Raw genomic sequence first — 21,878 nt, forward strand, 5'->3', positions numbered from 1 at the left:
AGGAAGATGATGGCATAGCTAACAGCCTATTTACTCCTTAGCCCCTTTGATAAGGATGACCAGCCTTCAGCTGCCTCAACTGTCAACAAAGCTTCCAATGTTACCAAGCGCTTCTCCACCTATAGCCAGAGCCCACCAGACACCCCTTCGCTTCGGGAACAGGCCTTTTATGTGAGAGTCATAACCCTGACCCAGACCTTTCTATCTCCTAGAGGCTTTTCAAAGGTAATCCTGAAATGCCCTTCCCTCTTTCTCAGAACATGCTTCGGCGGCAGGAGGATCTGGAAAATGGGACAGCATGGTCCTTGTCATCTGAATCTTCAGACGACTCATCTAGTCCACAGCTCTCAGGCACTGCCCGCCACTCATCAATCCCAAGGCCTCTGGTGCAGCAGCCTGAGCCCCTGCCCATTCAAGTTGCCTTCCGCAAGCCTGAGAAGCCCCGTTCTGGGCCCGTGGATGAGGAGGGAGCTGTGGCTCCAGCCTTGGCCAATGGGCATGCTCCCTACAGTCGGACCTTGAGCCACATCAGTGAGGCCAGTGTTGATGCTGCCTTGGCTGAGGCTTCAGTGGAAGCTACGGGCTCAGAGAGCCTGGTCCCAAGACCTAGCCTGCCTATATGTCCAAATCCCACCCATGGGGAGCACCCTAGTACTACTCCACTTGCTCTAGACACTTGCCATTCTGCCACAAGCCTCACCCTCAACACACCCAGTCCTGCCCCCACATCTATGGACCATGCACCATCTGCACATCCTGACTCAGTTGATAAGACCACAAACTCTGGCCCTTCTGGGCCGGGAAGCCCAAACACCACTATAAGCTCCATCCATAGTGCCATAAGCCCTGTTAACAGTATTCAAAACCTCACTTCTATTACTAGAGGTTCTGTACACAAGCCTGTGCTTTCTACCCTCACTACTATAAGCCCTATCTCTGATACTACAGGCCAATCCCAGCTCATCACAAGCCCTACCTACACTATACCAAGCCTCACACATACCACCACAAATATCACCCATACTACTGCAAGCCCCACCCATGCCACCCTAAACTGTACCCATACCACTATATGCCCCACCCACACTACTCCAAGACCCACCCATACCACTGCAAACCTCACACCCACAACCCCCACCCATACCACTGCAAGCCCCACTCCTACAAACCCCACTCATACCACTGCAAGCCCCACTCCTACAAACTCCACTCATACCACTGCAAGCACCACTCCTACAAGCCCTACCCATACTACTGTAAGCCCCACTCCCGCAAGCCCCACCCACAAAGCAAGAATGTCAACTAACGCAAGTCCTACCCCCAATGCTATGAACCAAGTTGAAACCACCCCCAGTCCCACTCTTACAACTGTAAGCCCTTCCTCCTCTCCGGACCTTGAGGTGTTCTCCAGTCCCTCTGGAGATGTCACACTCCCCATCACCAAACCCCTGCCCTGCAACAACCCAGCCTTGGCTCCTTGTATTCAGGCAGACACTGTAGTACCCAGTACCTCCTTCCAGAGTCATGCCTGTTCTGACTGGAAGCCCCTCACAAACCCTGACCCAGACCCTCCAGAGCCCAACCTTAAGAGCTTAAGCCCTCCTCACTCACCCATAGCCCCTGCACCCCAACATTCAGAACTTAACTTGGCCACAGCTACTCAAGTTCCAGCCCCAGTAACAACTGGAGGAGCTGGAGACAGGAGGCTGGAGGAAGCGCTGGGCACCCTAATGTCTGCCCTGGACGACTATCGTGGCCAGTTTCCTGAGCTCCAGGGCCTGGAGCAAGAGGTCACTCGGCTGGAGAGTCTGCTCATGGTGAGGAAGGTTAGGCTGGCCTGGGTGGCCTGGGAGGATGACCAGCTAGTGGCAGCAGCTCTGACTCCCTTCCCAATTCTAGCAGAAACAAGGCATGACTCGCAGCCGGGCCTCCAGTCTCAGCATCACTGTGGAGCATGCTTTGGAGAGCTTCAGCTTCCTCAACGAAGATGAGGATGAAGACAAGGATGGGCCAGGGGACAGGTAAGGGGACTAGGTGAGACTGGAAGAGATAATAAAGGGCAAGAGGTGAGGCATTGCCAGGCAGAGGAGATGCAGGTGAGTTGGGAGAAAGGCAAGATGGGGTGAGGTGGAGCCAGGGAGGGCACATGAAGATGGATTTGCTGGCATGTCTGTGTACACTCTTCCCGTGTATACCTCATGTGTCCTTCATGCTGGTGTCTCTCATACCATCTGTCCCTAGTGCTTCTGGCCGCCCTGCTCCTCGTCTCTGCAATATCTGCCTCCCCCACCGGTCCCCATCAACTCGTGTGCCTTCCACCCCTCCTCTTTCCTTTGGCCTCACCTTGGACCTACCCTATGAAGAAGCTCCTCCAGTGCCACCTCAGGCACCCCGCATCTCTCAGCATCACCCCCGACTATCCCAGAGACCCCGGTCTCTCAGGTCCCAGAGTGGCCATTTTCAATTGCTATTTGAAAGTCGTGCCCGATCCCTCCTTCCTCTACTGCCTCCCAGGTTACATTCTCATGCTCTGCGTTCCTTTCAGTCTACATTTTGTAAACCATCCCCCCTGCAACCCTACTCTCACCTATCCCAGCCCCAGCATCCCCTAGCTGGTGTGGCACAGGGAAGACTGATTAAAGACCCCTCTACCCCTGCTGGTCACACCCCTCCCTCCTGGAAGTCTTCTGTGAACTTACCCACTGTCTGATGTCTGTGCATGTGTATTCTTCCATTTGGGGATAGGAGGAGCTTAATAAAAATAAACTCTGGTGACCAGATGGTAATGTGTGCTTCTAGTGTGGTTGACTCCATTTCTCTCTCAGGCCCCCAAGCAATCCAGAGGCTAGGACTGAGGACAGCCTAGACTCACCCAGTGCTCACCACCTCAGCACAGGGTGTCCAGCTCTGGATGCTACTTTGGTTCAACACCTGTACCACTGCAGTCGCCTCCTGCTGGTGAGGCTAGTGGTATTTCCCCCTCCCTTCCCTTTTATCCCCTTGCCCCAGAGAACCCTGCACTCCAATCCTGGCCTTCTATACCCTAGTACTCCATTGCCATGACTTCTAGGTCTTGCTGGATGAATAACTCCTGCTCTCTGCCTATCCTCAGTCTCTCCCAATGCATGCTGGATCTTAGATCTTGTAGTCCCTGGTTTCTGTCCTTCCTAAGTCCTACCTTGAATCCTGTTCTACTTGGCCACTCTTGTTCTCCAGAAACTCGGCACATTTGGGCCCTTGCGCTGCCAGGAAGCATGGGCCCTAGAACGGCTACTACGGGAAGCTCATGTACTTGAGGCAGTGTGCAAGCTCAGCAGGCTATGGGAGACCCCCGTCATTTCCTCCCAGGAAGGTAAAGGACACCGGCTCAGGCTCTGATGTTGTCTACCTGAGACTTCTGCCTTACTTCATTCTACCTATCTATCCACCTGTCTGCTCCCTGCCTGCCTGCTGGGTTGCGCACAGTTTCTCTCATCCCCTCACAGTGGTGCAGTTCTCAGCCTCTCGTCCTGGCTTCCTGACCTTCTGGGATCAGTGTTCAGAGGGACTCAGCCCCTTCATCTGTCCAGTGGAGCGGGTGCTCCTCACCTTCTGCAGCCAGTATGGAGCCCGTCTCTCTCTGCGTCAGCCAGGCTTGGCTGAGGCTGGTAAGTGGTTTCCTTACCTGCCCTTCCATCTTCTCTCAGCTTCTCAGCAACAGGGACCTTGGAAAGGCTAAGTCAGCCCATATTAACATATGGGCTGAGCACTGAGGAGAAACTGACTTGAAGACACATTTCTAGATTGGTAGGATGTAGACAGGGAACCCCTGGACCAGAGCCTGGGACAGAAGCACTATCTTCCAACTGGAAGTCTGGGTCTATCCCAACTCAAGCTATGGCACCATCTCCTACAGTATGTGTAAAGTTCCTGGAGGATGCCCTGGGGCAGAAACTGCCCAGGAGGCCCCAACCAGGCCCTGGGGAACAGCTCACCATTTTCCAGTTCTGGAGTTATTTTGAAGCCTTGGACAGCCCTTCTATGGAGGCCTACGTGACAGAGACTGCTGAGGAAGGTGAGACAGTGGCCCTGACCACAGTTACTTGGCCCTGAGGGTATGGATGAGGACATGAGGATAAGGCCTCTAAACCCAATGAACCTCCTCGCCTTTCATCTTGGCCCAGTCCTTAACTTTGCTCCCTTCTTTCAGTGTTGCTGGTGAAGAATCTGAACTCTGATGACCAGGCTGTTGTGCTGAAGGCCCTGAGGTTGGCACCCGAGGGGCGGCTGCGAAAGGATGGACTTCGGGCCCTCAGCTCCCTGCTTGTCCATGGCAACAACAAGGTTATGGCTGCTGTCAGTACACAGCTCCGAAGCTTGTCACTGGGCCCTGTCTTCCGGGAAAGGGTGAGAGTCAGGCGAGGCTCTCTTGAGGGTGAAGGTTGTGGTCCTGGGCTCTCAATGTCTGGCTAAGACTGCTCTCCTGCCCTTGCCCAGGCCCTGCTGTGTTTCCTAGACCAGCTTGAGGATGAAGATGTGCAGACTCGAGTGGCTGGATGCCTGGCTCTGGGCTGCATCAAGGTGATACTTGCCAACCCACTTACCCTCTCACTCCCCTGCTGGCATCCATTCTGAGGCCCTTCCCGCCTATTCCACTGAGCCCACTTCACTGTTCTCTTTCTTGATAGGCTCCTGAGGGCATTGAACCCCTGGTGTACCTGTGCCAAACAGACACAGAAGCTGTAAGAGAAGCTGCCCGGCAAAGTCTGCAGCAGTGTGGTGAGTCAGGCATATGGGAGATAATGGCTCAAGTGGATTCTGGGACATCCTGGCTAACAGAAGTAGGATGCATTGAGTCTAAGAATAGAAGGGTAAGGATGGAGCCAGGGCCATGACTGACCCCATACCCATGCATTACAGGGGAAGAAGGACAGTCTGCCCATCGACGGCTGGAGGAGTCACTGGATGCCCTACCCCGCATATTTGGGCCCAGCAGCATGGCCAGCACTGCATTCTGAACTCTACTCACTGGCTCCCAGAGCCCCTTCTTACCACTTTCAGGGCTCACCAGGCACTGGCGGGAGGGTGAGGGCCGGCTCCAGACACCCCTCCCCACAGATTCCTATCAATGAAAATCTAATATATTCTTCTGTTACCCCTGGGGTTGGTAGAGTCAGTGCCTGCAGTCAAGTGCCTCTCAGCCTCGACTCAGCACATCCCTCGCCACAAAGTGTCTGGGGCCTGGCCATCTTGCCTCTGCCTCACCACTTCCCTTGGTTTTGTATTTTATTTACAGAGTTTTACAGAAAATAAAAAGCAAAATGCCTTTCCTACACAGCCTGCTCCACTCCCTCTGCTCCAACACCCTCTGGCATGCCCTTCCTGGCACTGGTGTATCCACACTTCCAGCTGTGACAACAGTATGTGCATCTGTCCTGGAAACCTTAGTGGAGCAAAGCCCAGAAAGGACTTGGAGAAAACAGAGGAAAGAGAGAGGACATTGCTGAGCAGGGTCAGCTAGCATCTGGGCCTGGGACCTATAACCCTTGGGTGCGTCAACTGTACAGCTGGCCCAGAGAAGGCCCTAAAGGGTGCTAGTTTTGGACTGGCTATGGCCATGGAGCAGAAAGCAAACACTATATTATGGCTGAGTTTGTGACTAGGAGAGAAAAACAAACAAACAAAAAAACCTATGCCGAATAGTGTGGCTGAGTTTTTGGCCACAAGAGGGCAGCAGAATTGCATAACCGGATATCAGACTTAGGGGTGTTCCTTCCACCCTGGCAGTTTCCTACAGGGAAGGCTGAAGGAACTCATTCTGGAAGCTGGGGATCAAGGGAGAGATCCTTGCAGAGGGGAGGAGCTGGGGCTTGGGAGGCAGGAGACCAGGATAGCTGCTCTGTGACCTCCTCCCTGAGGTGCTTCGCTGGAATAACAAACCTGCTGAACCCTGTGGTGCCCAACAGACATCAAAACTGTTGCTTCAGAAGGCAGGGTTCCCAGAATATGGCTCCCCTCCCTCAGAGCTGCCTGGAATCTGATTTGTTAACCCAGGAGGTGAAGAGTCAAAGTGGGAAGAACAAGAGAGTGGGTCTGATTGCAGGATGGCAGGCTTATTCTAAGAAGGGCCTGAGGAAGGGCCATACCCTTGGCTAGAGAAACAGACTGCTCTTCCCCTCTCCCAACAAAATGTCCATGATCCAAAAGAGAGAGTGTATAGGCAGGACCTTGCTTACTCTCTGAGTCTACTCTGGTGTCCCAGGACCTGTGGTAGTAGCACAGCAGTGGGACAGCAAGTACACAGAGGTGTCACAGGGAGTGCATGTGTACCTGTACTCAGGAAGAGCTAACGAGGTGCCAACTGTCCCAGGGGATAGGGATAACCCAAATTTCTGTGGAGCCCTATCCCCCTAGTGCTTTAAGGCTGTGTAAAGAGGTTTGGCTAGTACGTTAACCACCTGCTGGGGAAGCCACACTGAGCAGAAGAAAAACAAAATAAACGACCAAAAAAAAAAAAAAAAAACCACAGCAACAGGAAAGCATACAGGAAACACCTGTGAGTAGATGCAGGTGGCTCACTAAAGACATGGGGTACGGGGTAGTGACAGGCAGACAGCCATCACGTTGACCTAACTTTGTGCTCCCCCCTTTTTTTTGTTTGTCGTAGGGCTTGAACTCTGGGCCTGGGCACTGTCCCTCAGCTCTTCAGTTCAAAGTGAGCACTCTACCACTTAAGCCACAGTGCCACTTTCAGTTTTCTGGTGGTTAATTGGAGATGAGCCTCACGGACTTTCTTTGCCCAGGCTGGCTTTGAACTGAAATCCTCAGATCTCAGCCTCCTGAGTAGCTAGGATTTCAGCCATGAGCCACTGGCACCCGGCTCTTAACTATGAAGGGCAACTTAGGCAGGACTGACTGTGCAGCTCAGCTCAGCTTTTTGCATGGTTACCTGGGATGGCATGGAGTAGATTAAGGCAATCAAATGGTAGAAACCAAGCCAGCACCCAAATCTGGCCACAGCTTGGGCCTTGTCCATGGGCTCTTGCAAGAAAGTTGCAATTCCAGAACCACCACTAGGTGCCCCTCAGAAACTGAATCTTGTGGACAAGAGGCCTACTGGTAGCCCAGGTGGTGGAAAAAGAGGAAGTGGACATTGGTGTTGACCAGGTCCTGGGAAAGTACATATGGGGTGAATGGGCCAGCACATACTCATAGCTCAGTCCACAGGATAGGGCAGGGCTTGGGCGAAAAAATGGAAAAATGTCATCATCCCAGACAGGTTTCACTGGAGCCATCACTGAAGATCCGTGCTCTCTAGTGCTGAAAAGGAACAGAATTCCCGTCTTCCACAAATAGGGTGCTAAAGCCAGAGCCTAGTATTCAGCTCTAGCACAGCCAGGTGAAGAACTAGCATACTTAGTACAACAGAGAGAGAGAGAGAGACCTTTCTCTGTGACTTGGCTTACTTTGCCCAGGGACCCTGATCTGTCAGATGGTAGAGGGCAGGGAGAATCCTTTTATAACTACACCTCTCTTCAGAGGTCTCTCTCACAACGCAAAGCCGCCCCACAACTCTACCTCCTGCCCTGCTGTTATACAGGTTGGGTAGTTACCTGTTCCTGTTGCCCTGAACTTAGGACAGTTAGGAACCAGTTGCCCAGGTGATAGAAGATAGATACTATTATCAGAAGTAAAGGTACCCAAGTAAAAAAAAGTCTGTGCCCAGTTGTCCCGTGAAACCCGTGCCTGCCTTGGTGAAGGGACAGATGGAAGTAGGCCTCTAAGGTCTATGATATTGAGAAGTGCCCTATCATTGGCATCCATTGAAGCCACAGCTATGCATTAGTCATCATCTTCAGGGCTTTGCCTAAAGGAAACTGATATGTACATACTGTTAAAAAAAAAAAAAAAGCCAGGCAATGTGGTCCAGGATACAATTTATTGTTGGTTGTTGGAGCTTCCTTCAGTTTCCCTTCCTCTTGCCCTCTTCCAATCTTACCTTTCCTCTTAATTCTCATTCTTCTTCCTCATGTTTTCAAAGCTGTAGAGAACCTAAAAAAAAAACAAAAAAGAAAGAAAAGACATGTTTGTAAAGGCAAAGAAGCAGATGGGCTGGCACACAAGGAGAGGACTGCTTCTTTGTCTCGCCCACACAGCGGGGGTGCCTTCCTTGTGTGTTTCTGTGCCTGGTGTGTGGGTACAATTTGCTGAACCCCAGCCATGTATATGAATGTGACTTTCATCTGTACCCCCAGCTTTAAAATGTCCTATTGAGATCATTCATAATGACACTTGCACCATGCCCCCTACCCTTTTCAACTTTAGGTTTTTTGTTTTTTGTCCAGAGAGGGTTTTGTGGTTTTGCCAGGGGCCAGCCTCAGACCAAGATCCTCCTACCTACATCTCCCAACTAGACATGAAATGTCCCATCATGTCCAGCTTGTTGAGTGTGTGACAGAGAGAGGAGAGAGAGAGAGAGAGAGAGAGAGAGAGAGAGAGAGAGAGAGAGAGAGAGAGAGAGAGAGATTCATAGTCTTAAAGAGTCTCATAGACTTTACTGCTGGGCTGACTTTGAATGTGATTCTCAGATCTCAGCCTCCTGAGTAGCTAGGATTACAGGGGTGAGACACTGGTGCCTGGCTCTTACTAACCTTTTGCTTGGTCTGGTCTTGAACCATACTTCTTCTGATATCTACCTCTCAAGTAGCTGAGATTACAGATATGTACTTCTATGACTGGGCATTTTAAACAGCCCTATTGAGAGTTCACATATTAAACAACTCAACCATTTAACAGTACATAATTATGGGTTAGGAATGTGGCTTAGTGGTAGAGTGCTTGCTTAGCATGCATGAAGTCCTGTGTTCAATTCCTCAGTATCACATAAACAGAAAAAGCCAGAAATGGTGCCATGGCTAAAGTGATAGAGTACTACCCTTAAGCAAAAGAAATTCAGAGACAGTGCCCAGGCCCTGAGTTCAAGCCCCAGGACTGGCAAAAAAAAAAAAAAAAAGGTATAATTAGTTGTATGCTGGTGGTGCATACCTATAATCCCAGCTACTCAAAAAGCTGAGTGAGATCTAAAGATATCTTTTCAAAGCTAGCCCAGACAGAAAGTTTTTTTTGTGTGTGTCTCTTTTCTTTTTTGGTACTGGGGATTGAACCCAGGATGTTGTACTTGCTGGGCAAGTGCTTTGCTACTGAGCTAAATCCCAGCCCTGTGAGACTATTTCCAATTAACCACCAGAAGACCAGAAGTGGAACTGTGGCTTAAAGTAGTAGAATGCTAGCCTTAAGCAAAAGAGCTTAGGGACAATGCCCAGGCCCTAAGTTCAAGCCCCATTACAACAAAAAAAAAAGTGCATAATTAAGATCTATGCATTCGTATCCAACACTCAGGATGTTGAGGGAGGAGGATTGTGAGTTCAAGGCCAGTCCAAGCTAACAGCCATACCCTGTTTCAAAAATCCAAGGGCTGTGGAGCTGGGGGGTGTGGTCAAGTAGTAAAATTCAGTCTAGAAAAATTGAGATCCTAAGTGCAAACCCAAGTATCACCAAAAACAAATAAAAAACAAAAGAGTTGGGGATGTAGTTGTGTGGTACAGTGCTTGCTTAGCAGGTACGAAGCCCTGGATCTGATCACTAGCATGGCAAATAAATAAATAAAATTGAATGGCTTTTAACATATTCATAAAGGTATATAGCTATCACTACAATTTTGGCATATTTTCATCAATGGAAAAAATTGCATTGAAATCCCTTTGCACATCTAAAGTTAATACAAAAATTTAATAAAGTAAGATTAATATAAAATGAAATTGCATCTCTTAGCTATTATTCCCAAGGCCCTTGCATTTTCCTCCACCCTATTCCCAGTCCCAGACAACTACTAATCTATTTTCTGTCTCTGTGATTTGCCTATTGTGGATAGTTCTTACACATAAAATCAGGTTAGGTCTTTCCTATTTACCTAGTTCTAAGGATCACCTCAGAACTTCCCTAGTGGTTCAAATTCAGTGCATCTGGCATAGGGCCAGACAGCATTTGATCAGACAGCATCTCTCTCTCTCATTTTTCCCCCCATGTTGAAGACAAGGTCTCCCTAAGTAGCTCAGACTGTCCTTGAACATTTTATCCTCCCATCCCCTGAGTGCTGGGATAACAGGTGTGTACCACCCAACTGCATTTCCCTTTTAGCCCTGGTACTCAAGGCCACCTACTTGGTGAGTAGTCATAGTAAGTGGCCAAAAAATGTCTTTTGATGAGTACTGATAAAACCTGTCTACTTTTGGCTCCCTATATCTAATTCCTCACAGGATGGTTTTGTCTTATTTCAAAAGCAACCTGAAAGCATTTTGAGGATAAAAGTATAACATATTCAATGGAGAAGTCTGGAAATTCAAAACATTTCCCCCTAGGGACATCATTCTTCTCCATTATTACCTAGCCTAAAGCATAAACCTTGGTCCTGAGTAGTTTGTCAGTAAACACTTACAATAGATTAACTAGTCATTATTCAAATACCACTGTAATCTGCTGTCCAAATTGCCTTAAATTTCTACCACTAAAGCCCTTTGAATTGAAGCAATTGACATCAACTTGATTTAGGGACAGAAATCTTTTCATTCCCCTAAAAAAAAAATCACATAGAATTTGAAAAAGTAGGAGACTGGAAGGGTATGATTCAAGAGAAGCACACATGCTTAACATACTTGAGGCTCTGTGTTTATTTCCCAATATTAAAAACAAAAGAGTGGCAGGGAACAGGAAGTAGGGGGACCTAGAACTCATCTGATAGTTCTCTCTCCTCCATTCAAGGTAGGCTTAGAGGTGAAGCATCCCCTCCAGAGAACTGCTATAAAAATAAAAATGTTGAGCTGAGTACACTTATAATTTCAGCACTTGGAAGTCTGTGGTGGAAGAACCACTGGAGTCTAGTTCAAGATTTAACTGGGGTAATATAACGAGACTTCATCTCAAAATAAGAAAGCAAGAAAGGAAGGAAGGAAGGAGGGAAGGAAGGAAGAAAAGAAGGGAGAAAGGAAAGAAGGGAGGGAAGGAGGGAGGGAGGAGGCCATAGCCAAGTATTGTGTGAGGATACTGAGCAACCCCTCCCTCCCTCCCTCCCTCCCTTCCCTCCTTTTCAGCACTTTTAATTAGCTTATATTTGTTATATGTTTATTAGCTTATATTAGAGGAGGACTTCATTTTCATCACTTTCAGAAATTTGAGACAGTCATGTTGTATACCCTAAGCTATCCTAGAACTCACTTTGTAGCCTTACGGACAGGCCTTGAACTCATAATTTTCCTGTCTCCTCCTGAATGCTGAGAATATAGGCAAATGCCACTACTCCAGGTTTATTTCTTGAATTCAGCACAAAACTGGGCCTGGCTTATCAAATAGAACTGTGGATATCATTTGAAAAGGCAAACATGAAGGTATCTTGCAAAAATGAAAAATGTATTTCTGCAGTCATCAGTGACTGTAATCCTAGCTACTCGAGAAGATTGAGATCTGAGGATCTCAAAGCCAGCCTGGGCAGAAAAGTTCATGAGATGCTTATCTCCAATTAACTACCAAAAGGCCAGAAATGGCACTGTGGCTCAAAGTGGTAGAGCACAGGCCTTGAGCACAAAAGCTCAGGGATAGGGCCTAGGCCCTGAGTTCAAGCCCCAGGACTGGCACAAAAGAAGGAAAAAATGTACAGATGTGATGAATTACTGAAGTATAATCAATGCATGTTTGGAAAATACAGATGAAAACAAAAATTATCCTGCTTCCTAAGCATAGGATATAGTTCTAGGTAAAATCTTTAAAACTTTAAAAGTCATTTGAGCTGAAATGTGAAAGACAAATATAGCTTTCATAAGGGTCTAAAGAAAGCAGACATTAATAAGGAAAAAAATTCCTGTGGTTTGGGCAAGCTACGATGTGGAAGTCTTTAAATGTTAGGAGCAAGTGGTTGGTCTTGGCAGTTGATATCAGTAGACACTGAAAACTTTCCAAACATTTTATAAAGTTTAGTGTCCCTATTCTACTCCTAGCCCAGTGATGTGGGATGATCTGTTGTCCTCAAACTCTTATATAATTTTATGCCCTTCATCATGGATGGCTCTTTACCTTACATGCCTTTCTCTTGCCTCGTGATGCCTTGGCAATACTTTAGATTCAGCTGAGATGAGATACTATTAGAGAATGATTTGTTCCTTCTGTGAGTTCATTTCTTCCTGTTACAAATATCCTTCCACTATTTTTCTTAACCACTTTTACTAGTTAACACATCTTAAATCATCTTTAAATATTCATACCTAAAGCTACATACACTAGGGAATCCAATAAATATGTACTGAACTAGGGTATAGCTGTAGCTCAGAGGTAGAATGTTTATCTAGCATGTACAAGGCCCTGAGTTCAATCTCCAGGAAGAAGAAAAAGAAAGAAGAAGAAAGGAGAAGAAGACAAAAATGAAGACAAAGAAGAAGGTATTTGCTAAACTGGATATTTCACATTTGTCCTTTATAGAACAGGAGTATTTATGTATAACTTTAGGCCTTACACTGAAGTTTAGATTCTTCCCATTGATTATGTAGAAAACACATTTTCCTCCATTTGTTGATTCTCCGGTATAGAAGGTCTAAAAAACAAAACATGTAAATGATCACAACTATGCAAGACTTATATGGAATTATAAAAAGGGGTTGCTAGGCCCCAATGGTTCACACCTATATTCCACAGCTAGTCAAGAGGCCTTTAAGATATGGAGGACCATAGTTCAAAACCAGCTGAGGCAGAAAAGACTTGGAGACTCCCTTTCCAAAATAACCATAAAACACTGGGCTGGAAGCATGGCTCAAGTGGTAGAGTGCCAGCCAAGAAAGCAAACCAAGTGAGCTTGGAGCAAACCCCAGTACTACAAAAATAGGGAGGTAAGAGAGTCAAGAAAGCCCTTAGAAATATAGCCATTTGGAAAAACACAGCACAAGAAGGAAAGAAAGGTTTCCAAGGCCAGGGAAATCCTAGTCAAACTTAACTGTTTTAGCCAAGCGCTAATAGCTCATGCCTGTAATCCTAGACTTAGGATGCTGAGATTTGAGGATCACAGTTTGAAGGTGTACCTCAACTGGTAGGGTGCCAGCCTTGAGTGAAAATAATAAGCAAGAGCCGGGCGCTGGTGGCTCACGCCTGTAATCCTAGCTACTCAGGAGGCTGAGATCTGAGGATCTCGGTTCAAAGCCAGCCCGGGCAGGAGAGACCGTGAGACTCCTATCTCCAATAAAACCACCAGAAAACCGGAAGTGGCGCTGTAGCTCAAGTGGTAGAGCGCTTGCCTTGAGCTGAAGAGCTAAGGGACAACGCCCAGGCCCAGAGTTCAAGCCCCACGACCGACAAAAAAAAAAAAAAAAGAAAATAATAAGCAAGAGCACAAGGCAATGAGTTCAAGCCCCACCACCAGCACCAATAAAACAAATTAAATAAAGAGAATACGTAACTGATTCTGCTAGGTACCAATGGCTCACACCTATAATCCTAGCTACTCAGGAGGGTGAAATTGGAGGATTGTGGTTCTAAGCCACACTTGGCATGGCAGGAAAGTTCAGGAGGCTCTTATAAACTACTACTCAATAAACTACTCAGAAAAAGCCAGAAGTGGCATGGTGGCTCAGGTGGTAGAGTGCTAGCCTTGAATAAAAATAAGCTCAGGGACAGCACCCAGGCCTTGAGTTCAAGCCCCAGGACCCCGCCCCCCCCCCCAAATAAAGTAACTGATTCTCTAAATGAATCAAGAATGATGAAATATATCAGAAGGTAAAGTTGAGAGTAAGGATAGGAAAGCCAAAAATACATAATAATAGTTTACATTGATTATATAATTACGATACCTACAGTTATGCCAGCTTTGTTTTTCTTTAATAATCCTAATCACTGTCAAATACAATTATTCATCTTTAGACATCTATATTTGAGTTGCTACCTAATTTACTTAAGATCATAGAGATACTAAGACGCTAAGACAAGACCTGAATCCAAGACAATCTGACTCCATCCAGACAAGGTGATAGTAAATGTTTAAGTTATATAACTAACATTTTAATTTAATTAATGGTTCAATAAAAGCTTTTTAGTAATCTGCCTTCTCAGATTGTTCGCCTATAGGAAAATCACAATTCTCCCTCCCCACCTCCACCCCCAGTACTGGGTATTGAACCTAAAGCCTCTCCCATGTTAGGCAAGTGCTCTAATCACTTAACTACAACACACCCAGACCAACAGCATGCCTTTTGCCAGCATGAGGGTACTGGTCCACTTGCCAGTAAAGCAGCATTCTGATTATCCATCAAGCTATGCAGCACCTGACTCTTGAGGAATCTGCTCTTAGGATATAAACCATTTTAGGTTTCTGGTCCTGTCTGTGAAGCTAAGGACTAGTTTATAGTTCATAAATATATATATATATATATATATATATATATATACACACACACACACACGCATATGTACATACAAACATGTATTTGTGTGTGTGTGTGTGTGTGTGTGTGTGTGTGTGTGTGTGTGTATGGGAGGGAGGGAAAAAGAGCAAACCTTTATTCCTTCTTAGGACAAGCATCTGAAATTATCCTTCCTTTTCTTTCTTTTTTTTGGGTCTGGTCGTGGGGCCTGAACTCTAGGCCTGGGCACTGTCCCTCAACTCTTCAGCTCAAGGCTAGCGCTCTACCACTTGAGCCACAGTGCCACTCCCGGCTTTTTTCTTTTTGCTTATGGGGTGCTGAGGAATCAAACCAGGGCCTCATGCATGCCAGGCAAGTGCTCTACCACTGAGCCACCTTCCCAGCCCCCTTCCTTTTCTTTTTCATGACAGTATTGGGACTTGAATTCAGGACCTCATGCCTTCACTTGGCTTTTTCACTCAAGGATGGCACTCTACCATTTGATCCATTTTTTTAATTTTTTAATTTTTTAATTTTTGCTAGTTACTTGAAAATAAGTCTCACAGACCTTCCTGCCTGGGCTGGCTTTGAACCTCAATCCTCAAATCTCAGTCTCTTAAGTAGCTAGGATTACAAGCATGAACCACCAGCACCTGACTGAAACAAATCACAGAATGGGCTCTCATTTTTCTTAAGTAGCTTATTTAGGAACAAATTCACCTTATTTTTCAGTTCTAGGGATCAAACTCATGGCTACATCCGTGCTAGGCAATTAATTGCTCTACCACTGGGCTACATCCGTGCTAGGCAATTAATTGCTCTACCACTGAGCTACATTCCTAGTTCCTATGTTTATTATCTGAACTGTTTCAATGGCTCTCATCATAGTACCATTCCCTCTCAGTTTTTTTTTCCTTGCCAGTTGTAGGGCTTGAACTCAGAGTCTGCATGCTGTCCCTAAGCCTTTTCACTTAAGGCTAACATACTACCACTTTGGGCCACAGGGCCACTTCCAGTTTTCTGGTGGTTAATTGGAGTCTCAGGGGTACTTTTCTACCTGGGCTGACTTTGACCTATGATCCTCAGATCTCAGCCTCCTGAGTAGCTAGGGTTACAGGCATGAGCCACATGCACCAAACACTGTTTGTTTCTTTTCAGCCTGAAATATTTTTTATTTGGCTTTTCATTCTTTGATTCTTGGAGATGATTACACAAAGTAGAATATATAAGGATTTCCTATAAGAAAAAGAAAGACATCCTTTTATTCCTTCCTAGTGATTTTCAGCTTTTTCTTAGCCCATTTAGGTCAGCACTTCATCTTTAGAAAGCAGATTCCAAAGGCCGCTTGGACCCCATTCCTAGCTCTAACATGCCTCAGAGGTCAAACTGTTGTAAATATAGTTCATACACTGGGTAAATACGGTTGAGGTTTGTTTCTCTTCAAAGACACTACATTATATTTGCCCACGTTAAAAAGAGATATTCTTGTAGGTTATTCTTAAGATGATTTGAGATAAAACACTTTACCACTTGAGACATATCCCATCTTGTTTTTGCTTTTGTTTTCAAATAGGGTCTTATGACCCGGCTGGCCTGGACTGTGAGCCACATACTCTTGCATTTTCCAACCATATCCAGCTTTTAAAAAAAAATTGCTTTGAGGGGCTGGGAAGGTGGCTCAGTGGTAGAGCACTTGCCTTGCAATGCATGAGGCCCTGGGTTTGATTCCCCAGCACCACATAAGCAAAAAGAAAAAACCCGGAAGTGGCGCTGTGGCTCAAGTGGTAGAGTGCTAGCCTTGAGCTGAAGAGCTGAGGGACAGTACCCAGGCCCAGAGTTCAGGCCCCACAACCGGACCCAAAAAAAAAAATTGGTTCGAGTCTTGAAATCTTTTTGCCTAGGCTTCTCTCAAGTTGTGATACCCCTAACCTCAACTTCCCAAGAAGCTGAGATACAGCTTTGAGTCACAAATAGATTTATTTTTGTTGGTGTAAGGCTTGAACTCAGGGCCTGGATGCTGGCTCTGAGCCTCTTTGTACTCAAGGCTAGCACTCTACCACTTGAACCATAGCACCACTTTCTGTTTTTGAGTGGTTTACTGGAGATTACAAGTCTCATGGGGACTTTTCTGCCTGGGCTGGCTTTGAACCGTGATCCTCAGATCTCAGCCATCTCAGACTCCTGAGTAGCTAGGATTACAGGAGTGAGCCACTGGTGTCTGGTGACAGATTTATTTTTAATTGGACTAGTTAGGATCAAACCCAGGTCCTTGTGCATGCTAAGCTGTCATTTACCATTAAGTTCCATCCCCAATCCATAAACAAAATATTCAAATGCAAGTCAGCATTATTATTACTTTTTTTATTTTTTACCGGTCCTGGATTTGAACTCAGGGCTTGGGCACTGTACTTGAGCTTCTTTTGCTCAAGGCTAGCACTCTATCACTTGAGCCACAGCACTACTTCTGGATTGTTGTGTTTATGTGGTACTGAGGAATGGAACCATGCATGCTAGGCAAGCACTCTATAACTAAGCCACATTCCCAACCCAAGTCAGCATTATTATTGTTATCTAAGTTCTAAAGTGTACCAGGCTCTATTCTTTTTAGCAAAGAGAATGCAAAACACAAATATCCTAGAAGTATGTTTGGTAATTTTTTTTTTTTTTTGTCAGTCGTGGGTCTTGAACTCTGGGCCTGGGCGCTGTCCCTCAGCTCTTCAGCTCAAGGCGAGCGCTCTACCACTTGAGCTACAGCGCCACTTCCGGTTTTTTCTGGTGGTTTATTGGAGATAGGAGTCTCTCGGTCTTTCCTGCCCAGGCTGGCTTTGAACCGAGATCCTCAGATCTCAGCCTCCTGAGTAGCTAGGATTACAGGCCACCAGTGCCCGGCTGGTAAATTTTTTTAAATCCACCTTATCCTTATACTTGAGACTTAACATGTGTACATAAAAGACAAATGGGAGCCAGGCGCTGGTGGCTCATGCCTGTAATCCTAGCTACTCAGGAGGCTGAGATCTGAGGATCATGGTTCAAAGCCAGCCCAGGCAGGAAAGCCCGTGAAACTCTTATCTCCAATAAACCACCAGAAAACCAGAAGTGGTGCTGTGGCTCAAGTGGTAGAGCGCTAAGCCTTGAGCTGAAGAGCTGAGGGACAACCCCCAAGCCCAGAGTTGAAGCCCCACGACCGACCAAAAAAAAAAAAAAAAAAAAAAAGACAAATGGGATAATTTTGCTTCTAGAAAAAATGGGGACGGGCTGGGAAGGTGGCTCAGTGGCAGAGTGCTTGCCTTGCATGCATGAGGCCCTGGGTTCGATTCCTCAGCACCACATAAGCAGAAAAAGCTGGAAGTGGCGCTGTGGCTCAAGTGGTAGAGTGCTAGCCTTGAGCTGAAGAGCTGAGGGACAGCGCCCAGGCCCACAGTTCAGGCCCCACATCCAGCAAAAAAAAAAAAAAAAGGGAGGTCATATGTAAATTTTCCAAATACTATACACATTTCTAGAATAGTATCTCATCTAGGGCAAGCAACTGGAATGAGGAGAAAACTTGGGTCATGTTATATCTGTACTTAAGTAGCTGAAAGTTAATGGGAAACACATACACACCCACTGAACCATCTAGTTTAAACTGAAGATCACAACCATAAACCATGAAATGGGTACTCAGTGCCCCTACAAAGGACTTGTTTTCTCTTTCTCTTGCATTTGCATCCATCTAATACCCTTATTATTAGAGGAAGCATCCTATCCAAGGTCTCTTCTCCCATTTCCTTATATCCTTTATTTTTTTTGGGGGGGGGGTCCAGTCATGGGGCCTGAACTCTAGGCCTGGGTGCTGTCCCTCAGCTCTTCAGCTCAAGGCTAACACTCTACCACTTGAGCCACAGCACCACTTCCGGCTATTTTTTCTGCTTATGTGGTGCTGAGGAATGGAACCAAGGGCTCATGCATGCAAGGCAAGCGCTCTACCACTGAGCCACCTTCCCAGCCCCCTTATATCCTTTAGAGGTCAAGTAAACGTCTCTCCTGTGCCATTCATCTTTCTTCCCTATTACATCACTCCCAACAGTGCAGAAACCTGCTCAAGATGCTAGTTGCTGGTGGCTAACACCTGTAATCCTAGCTACTCAGAAGACTGATCTGAAGATTGTGGTTCAAAGCCAGCCAGGCAGTAAAGTCTGTGAGACTTCTATCACTAATTAATGACTAGAAGCCAGAAGTGGAGCTATGGCCCAAGTGGTACATCACTAGCCTTGAGCAAAAAAGCTCAGGGATAGTGCCCAGGCCTCGAGTTCAGGCTCTAGGACTGGTGGGGGGGGGGGGGGGAAGGGGAGCTCAAAAAACATACTGTCTTAAATATCTCTGGAGCTCAGTAGTAAGAACTTACTTAGCATCACAAGGTCTTTGGTTTAATCCCTAGCATGGAAGAGGCAAAAACCCTTTACAACACCTCACATCCTTTTTGACTATCCCTAAATTTCTGTGCTTACCTCACTGAAAATCTTCTCTCAAGTTGCCTACATGTACTGTCTCTATTTTCTCGTGTTTCTGCTCATTTTTTATCCCATTCTAGTTAGATTAACATCCATGTATGACCCACCTGAATCTGTCCAAGATCACCAAAGACATTCTCCAGTCATCCAACACAAGCTACGCCTCTGGTCCAAGATTAGAACTCTCAACCCCTTAGCCAGCTGAAGCCTCCCCACTACCAGAATCTTCTGCCCTGGGATTCCACAACTGATTTGCTCTTAGAATTTCCTTTTCTTCAAGTCAAGGATCATATGCTGACAGACCGCACTATGGTTGAAATCCAGTCACCGAGTTTAAAAACTTCTCATCGAGTTACCAGCACCTACAATTCTGGAGATTTTACATTTTCGAAAACATTTCTCTTTCCTTTGTGGGTAAAAGACCCCAGTATATCAATATTGGGCCAATATTCTCACAAGAACAATCAGCTGAATAGAGGAAAAGCATCTCCATTGGCGCTGAATGAGTCTAACGAAAGGGAGTTGAGGATTAAGCCGCATTACGGTAAAAACACTAAAAGACACTCCTTCGGGAGCCACCACAACACCTGGCAATCGGCCCCGTTAACTTCAAGGTCTGGCTGGGCGGGGTCCGCAGGCACTTCCAGGGGAGGGGGAGGAGCCAAAGGACTCCACCCACCGGGAACTTAACAGCTCCCGGGCAAAGACGAGAAATGAGAAAGGCAGGTTTTAAAACAGAAACTACACGGCGTCAAATACTCAAAACTCCTTTCCGCTAAAGGTGACTGTAGTGCACAAGACTCAAGTGGTCTTCTGCTATCTCTCCAGGCTGAAGTCGCCTGGGAACTCCCAGAGTAGGCCCTGGTTCCCTCTGACCCGATTTCAGGAGACTCTTTTTCTAGGGAGTGAGATCTTCAGAAGCCTCTAGGCAAACACAGCCCTTCTTGCAGTCACTCGAGAGCACTGGACTCCATACGAGAAACAGCAACGCACAGATACCCGCTGGGCCTCACTCGGTGGCGGGCCACTGAGCCGCGGTTGACGGGCGGGTCCCAGTAGGGCGGAGACTGGGCGGGGCCGGGCCTAGGAGCCGCCCATGTCCCACAGACGGCCCCGCGCGCGCTTCCTCTAGCCACCCCCACTCCTCCAACTCCTAAGGGGTTTAGAGGGCCGGAGAGAGCAGTTTGGGAACCAGGTCAAACAGGCAGGAATCCGAGACGGCCCCGAGACGACGGTCCCCACCCAGGAAGCCCCACCCAACGGAAGACCGGACGCCACCACGCCAGCGAAGTCCACGCGCGACCGGGCGAGGGCGCGGGAGGGCGCGTGCGGCGTGACGACGCGACTCGCGGTGCGTCCCGTGACGCCATCGCGCCTGCTTTTGAAAGTTGGCGCCCGGGGCCGCCTCCCATGCTGCCCTGCGCCAACCCCTCCCCTCACCTTTCCTCCCCCGCCCTCCACTCGCCGCCCGGCCGGCCCCCCCACCCGTCCCTTCCCTTATCAGCACCCGCGGCCCCGGCAGCGCCGACGCAGGCGCACTGCACCGCACCGCCGCCATTTTGTGTCCGAGCTTGTGGAGCGATTAAACCGTGCGCGGAGCTGCTTCTTTGGCGGCAGTGGCGGCAGCAGTAGCCGGTGCGGGCGCGCAGAGCTGGCCGGGGACGCCGGGTGGCCGGAGCGGTGGAGCGGCGGCGGAACGGGCGCCGCGGGGGGTGTGGCGCGGAGGTAAGGGGGCCCAGGGTGGAGGAGGTTTCGCGGGCCGCCTCTAGGTGTCACGATGGGGCCGCTCCGGTCGGCGCTGGCTGTAGCCCGGCGCCAGCGCCGCCGCCGGGGGGTGTTTGTCTCCCTCTACCGTCCCTGCTGCGGCGCGGCCGCCGCCATTGCCCGCCGCCGCCGCCGCGGCCCGGCCGCCCCACTCCACACCCGCTCGCTAGGCCTCCTGGCCGCACGCTAGGCCTCGGGCGGCGGCGGCGGCGGCGGCGGCGGAGGCCCGCGCGCCCGGCGACTCCATTTTCCTTCCTTTGTCTCTGCCCTCGAGGCCGGCACTTGGCCCGGCTGATCGCCCTGCCGCGGCCCGCCCTCTGCCCTCCGCCCCTCCCGCGGCGGGTGGCCTCAGCCGAGACTCGGTCTCCGCGCTCCGGCTTCCTTGCTCGCTACTCGTTTAAGAGTTCAGACCCTCCCGCGGCCGGGCACGCAACTGAGTCCCAGAGCCCTGTGGGTGTCCGGGCCCCTGTCGATGCGTCTCGGGATACCCATCCTCCAGGCCACCCAGTCCCGGAACCTACCTGGTTGCTCCGAGTGCTTCCCCAGCCGCCCGGCTGCTCCGCGGTCGCTCCCAGTCCGCGCGTCGTCGCCGCTGGTCTCCGTCTCCGCCGAGTGGCGCAGGCGGCGCTGCTGCGGCTGCGAGCACAGGGACCCCAGAGCTGCCGAGAGCTCCCTCTGCAAGGCTGGCTGAGCTATTCGCGCCTCGACGCCGCCCGAGCGGGCGGGGGAACGTGCGCTCGCCGCCCCCGCCGGGCCCCGCTGCGCCCCCAAACTCGCGCCAAGGCTCCGCGCGCGAGCGGACTTCGTGCCGACCCCATAGTTGGCAGAAAAGCCGAGTTCCGCCTCAAGTAGCATTTCTTCTGCCAGGCTTCCACTCTCTTAACCCCCTTGGAGAAGTAACAGCCTGTGTACATTCAGTGATCTCAAAGGGACTGAAACAATTTCGCTCTGATCTCAAGTGACGTGACCATCTGAATTCGGGAGTTCTAGGCTGGTTATTTTGATCGAGACGACCCTTGAGTCGGCCTCCGGTTTTTAATTGTCCTGGCGCTAAACTTCGTATACTTAGTACCTGATGCTCTAGGGCTAGGCATAGGCAGTTTCAGCCTTCGAGATTGTGCAACCTGATCTAAAGCGCCAGTAGGACAGAATGAATTTATTCTTGACTCAACTGGTAATTTGCCCGTACGCTGAAATATGAGGGTTGGTGTTG

General features: G+C 48.5%; 2 protein-coding genes and 1 long non-coding RNA gene across 11 annotated transcripts in view; 2 read left to right on the forward strand and 1 right to left on the reverse strand.

Annotated features, from left to right (window-relative positions):
* LOC138806999 (rho family-interacting cell polarization regulator 1-like) overlaps positions 1–5,314 on the forward strand; it is a 28,220-nt gene extending 22,906 nt beyond the window's left edge. For 4 of the 6 annotated variants that reach the window (XM_069992550.1, XM_069992551.1, XM_069992549.1 and 1 more), the window contains 11 exons: positions 42–171; positions 258–1,817; positions 1,900–2,021; positions 2,826–2,958; positions 3,217–3,352; positions 3,486–3,647; positions 3,896–4,054; positions 4,190–4,386; positions 4,477–4,560; positions 4,668–4,758; positions 4,900–5,314. In XM_069992550.1, the coding sequence (XP_069848651.1) occupies positions 42–171; positions 258–1,817; positions 1,900–2,021; positions 2,826–2,958; positions 3,217–3,352; positions 3,486–3,647; positions 3,896–4,054; positions 4,190–4,386; positions 4,477–4,560; positions 4,668–4,758; positions 4,900–4,997 (2,872 nt within the window). In that variant the 3' untranslated portion in view covers positions 4,998–5,314. The other 2 variants (XM_069992548.1, XM_069992552.1) reach the window with 2 other exon arrangements.
* A 2,585-nt stretch (positions 5,315–7,899) lies between these two features.
* On the reverse strand, positions 7,900–21,288 carry LOC138807004 (uncharacterized). 2 transcript variants are annotated; one of them, XR_011366017.1, is made up of 3 exons: positions 21,187–21,288; positions 12,539–12,616; positions 7,900–8,031 (listed from the first exon to the last, which is right to left on the reverse strand). It is a non-coding gene; the product is annotated as an uncharacterized lncRNA (long non-coding RNA). The 2 variants fall into 2 exon arrangements; XR_011366018.1 differs by lacking the exon at positions 21,187–21,288 and adding an exon at positions 19,009–19,845.
* Positions 20,464–21,878, forward strand: part of LOC138807001 (transcriptional repressor CTCF) — a 56,128-nt gene continuing 54,713 nt past the window's right edge. For all 3 annotated transcript variants that reach the window (XM_069992555.1, XM_069992554.1, XM_069992553.1), the window contains exon 1: positions 20,464–20,626. The gene's annotated coding sequence lies outside the window, so the exon portion shown is untranslated. The remainder of the gene's footprint in view (positions 20,627–21,878) is intronic.

The sequence above is a fragment of the Dipodomys merriami genome, unplaced genomic scaffold (genome assembly GCF_024711535.1).
Source record: "Dipodomys merriami isolate MVZ:Mamm:240054 unplaced genomic scaffold, mDipMer1.0.p SCAF_41, whole genome shotgun sequence".
NCBI classification, from domain to species: Eukaryota; Metazoa; Chordata; class Mammalia; order Rodentia; family Heteromyidae; genus Dipodomys; species Dipodomys merriami.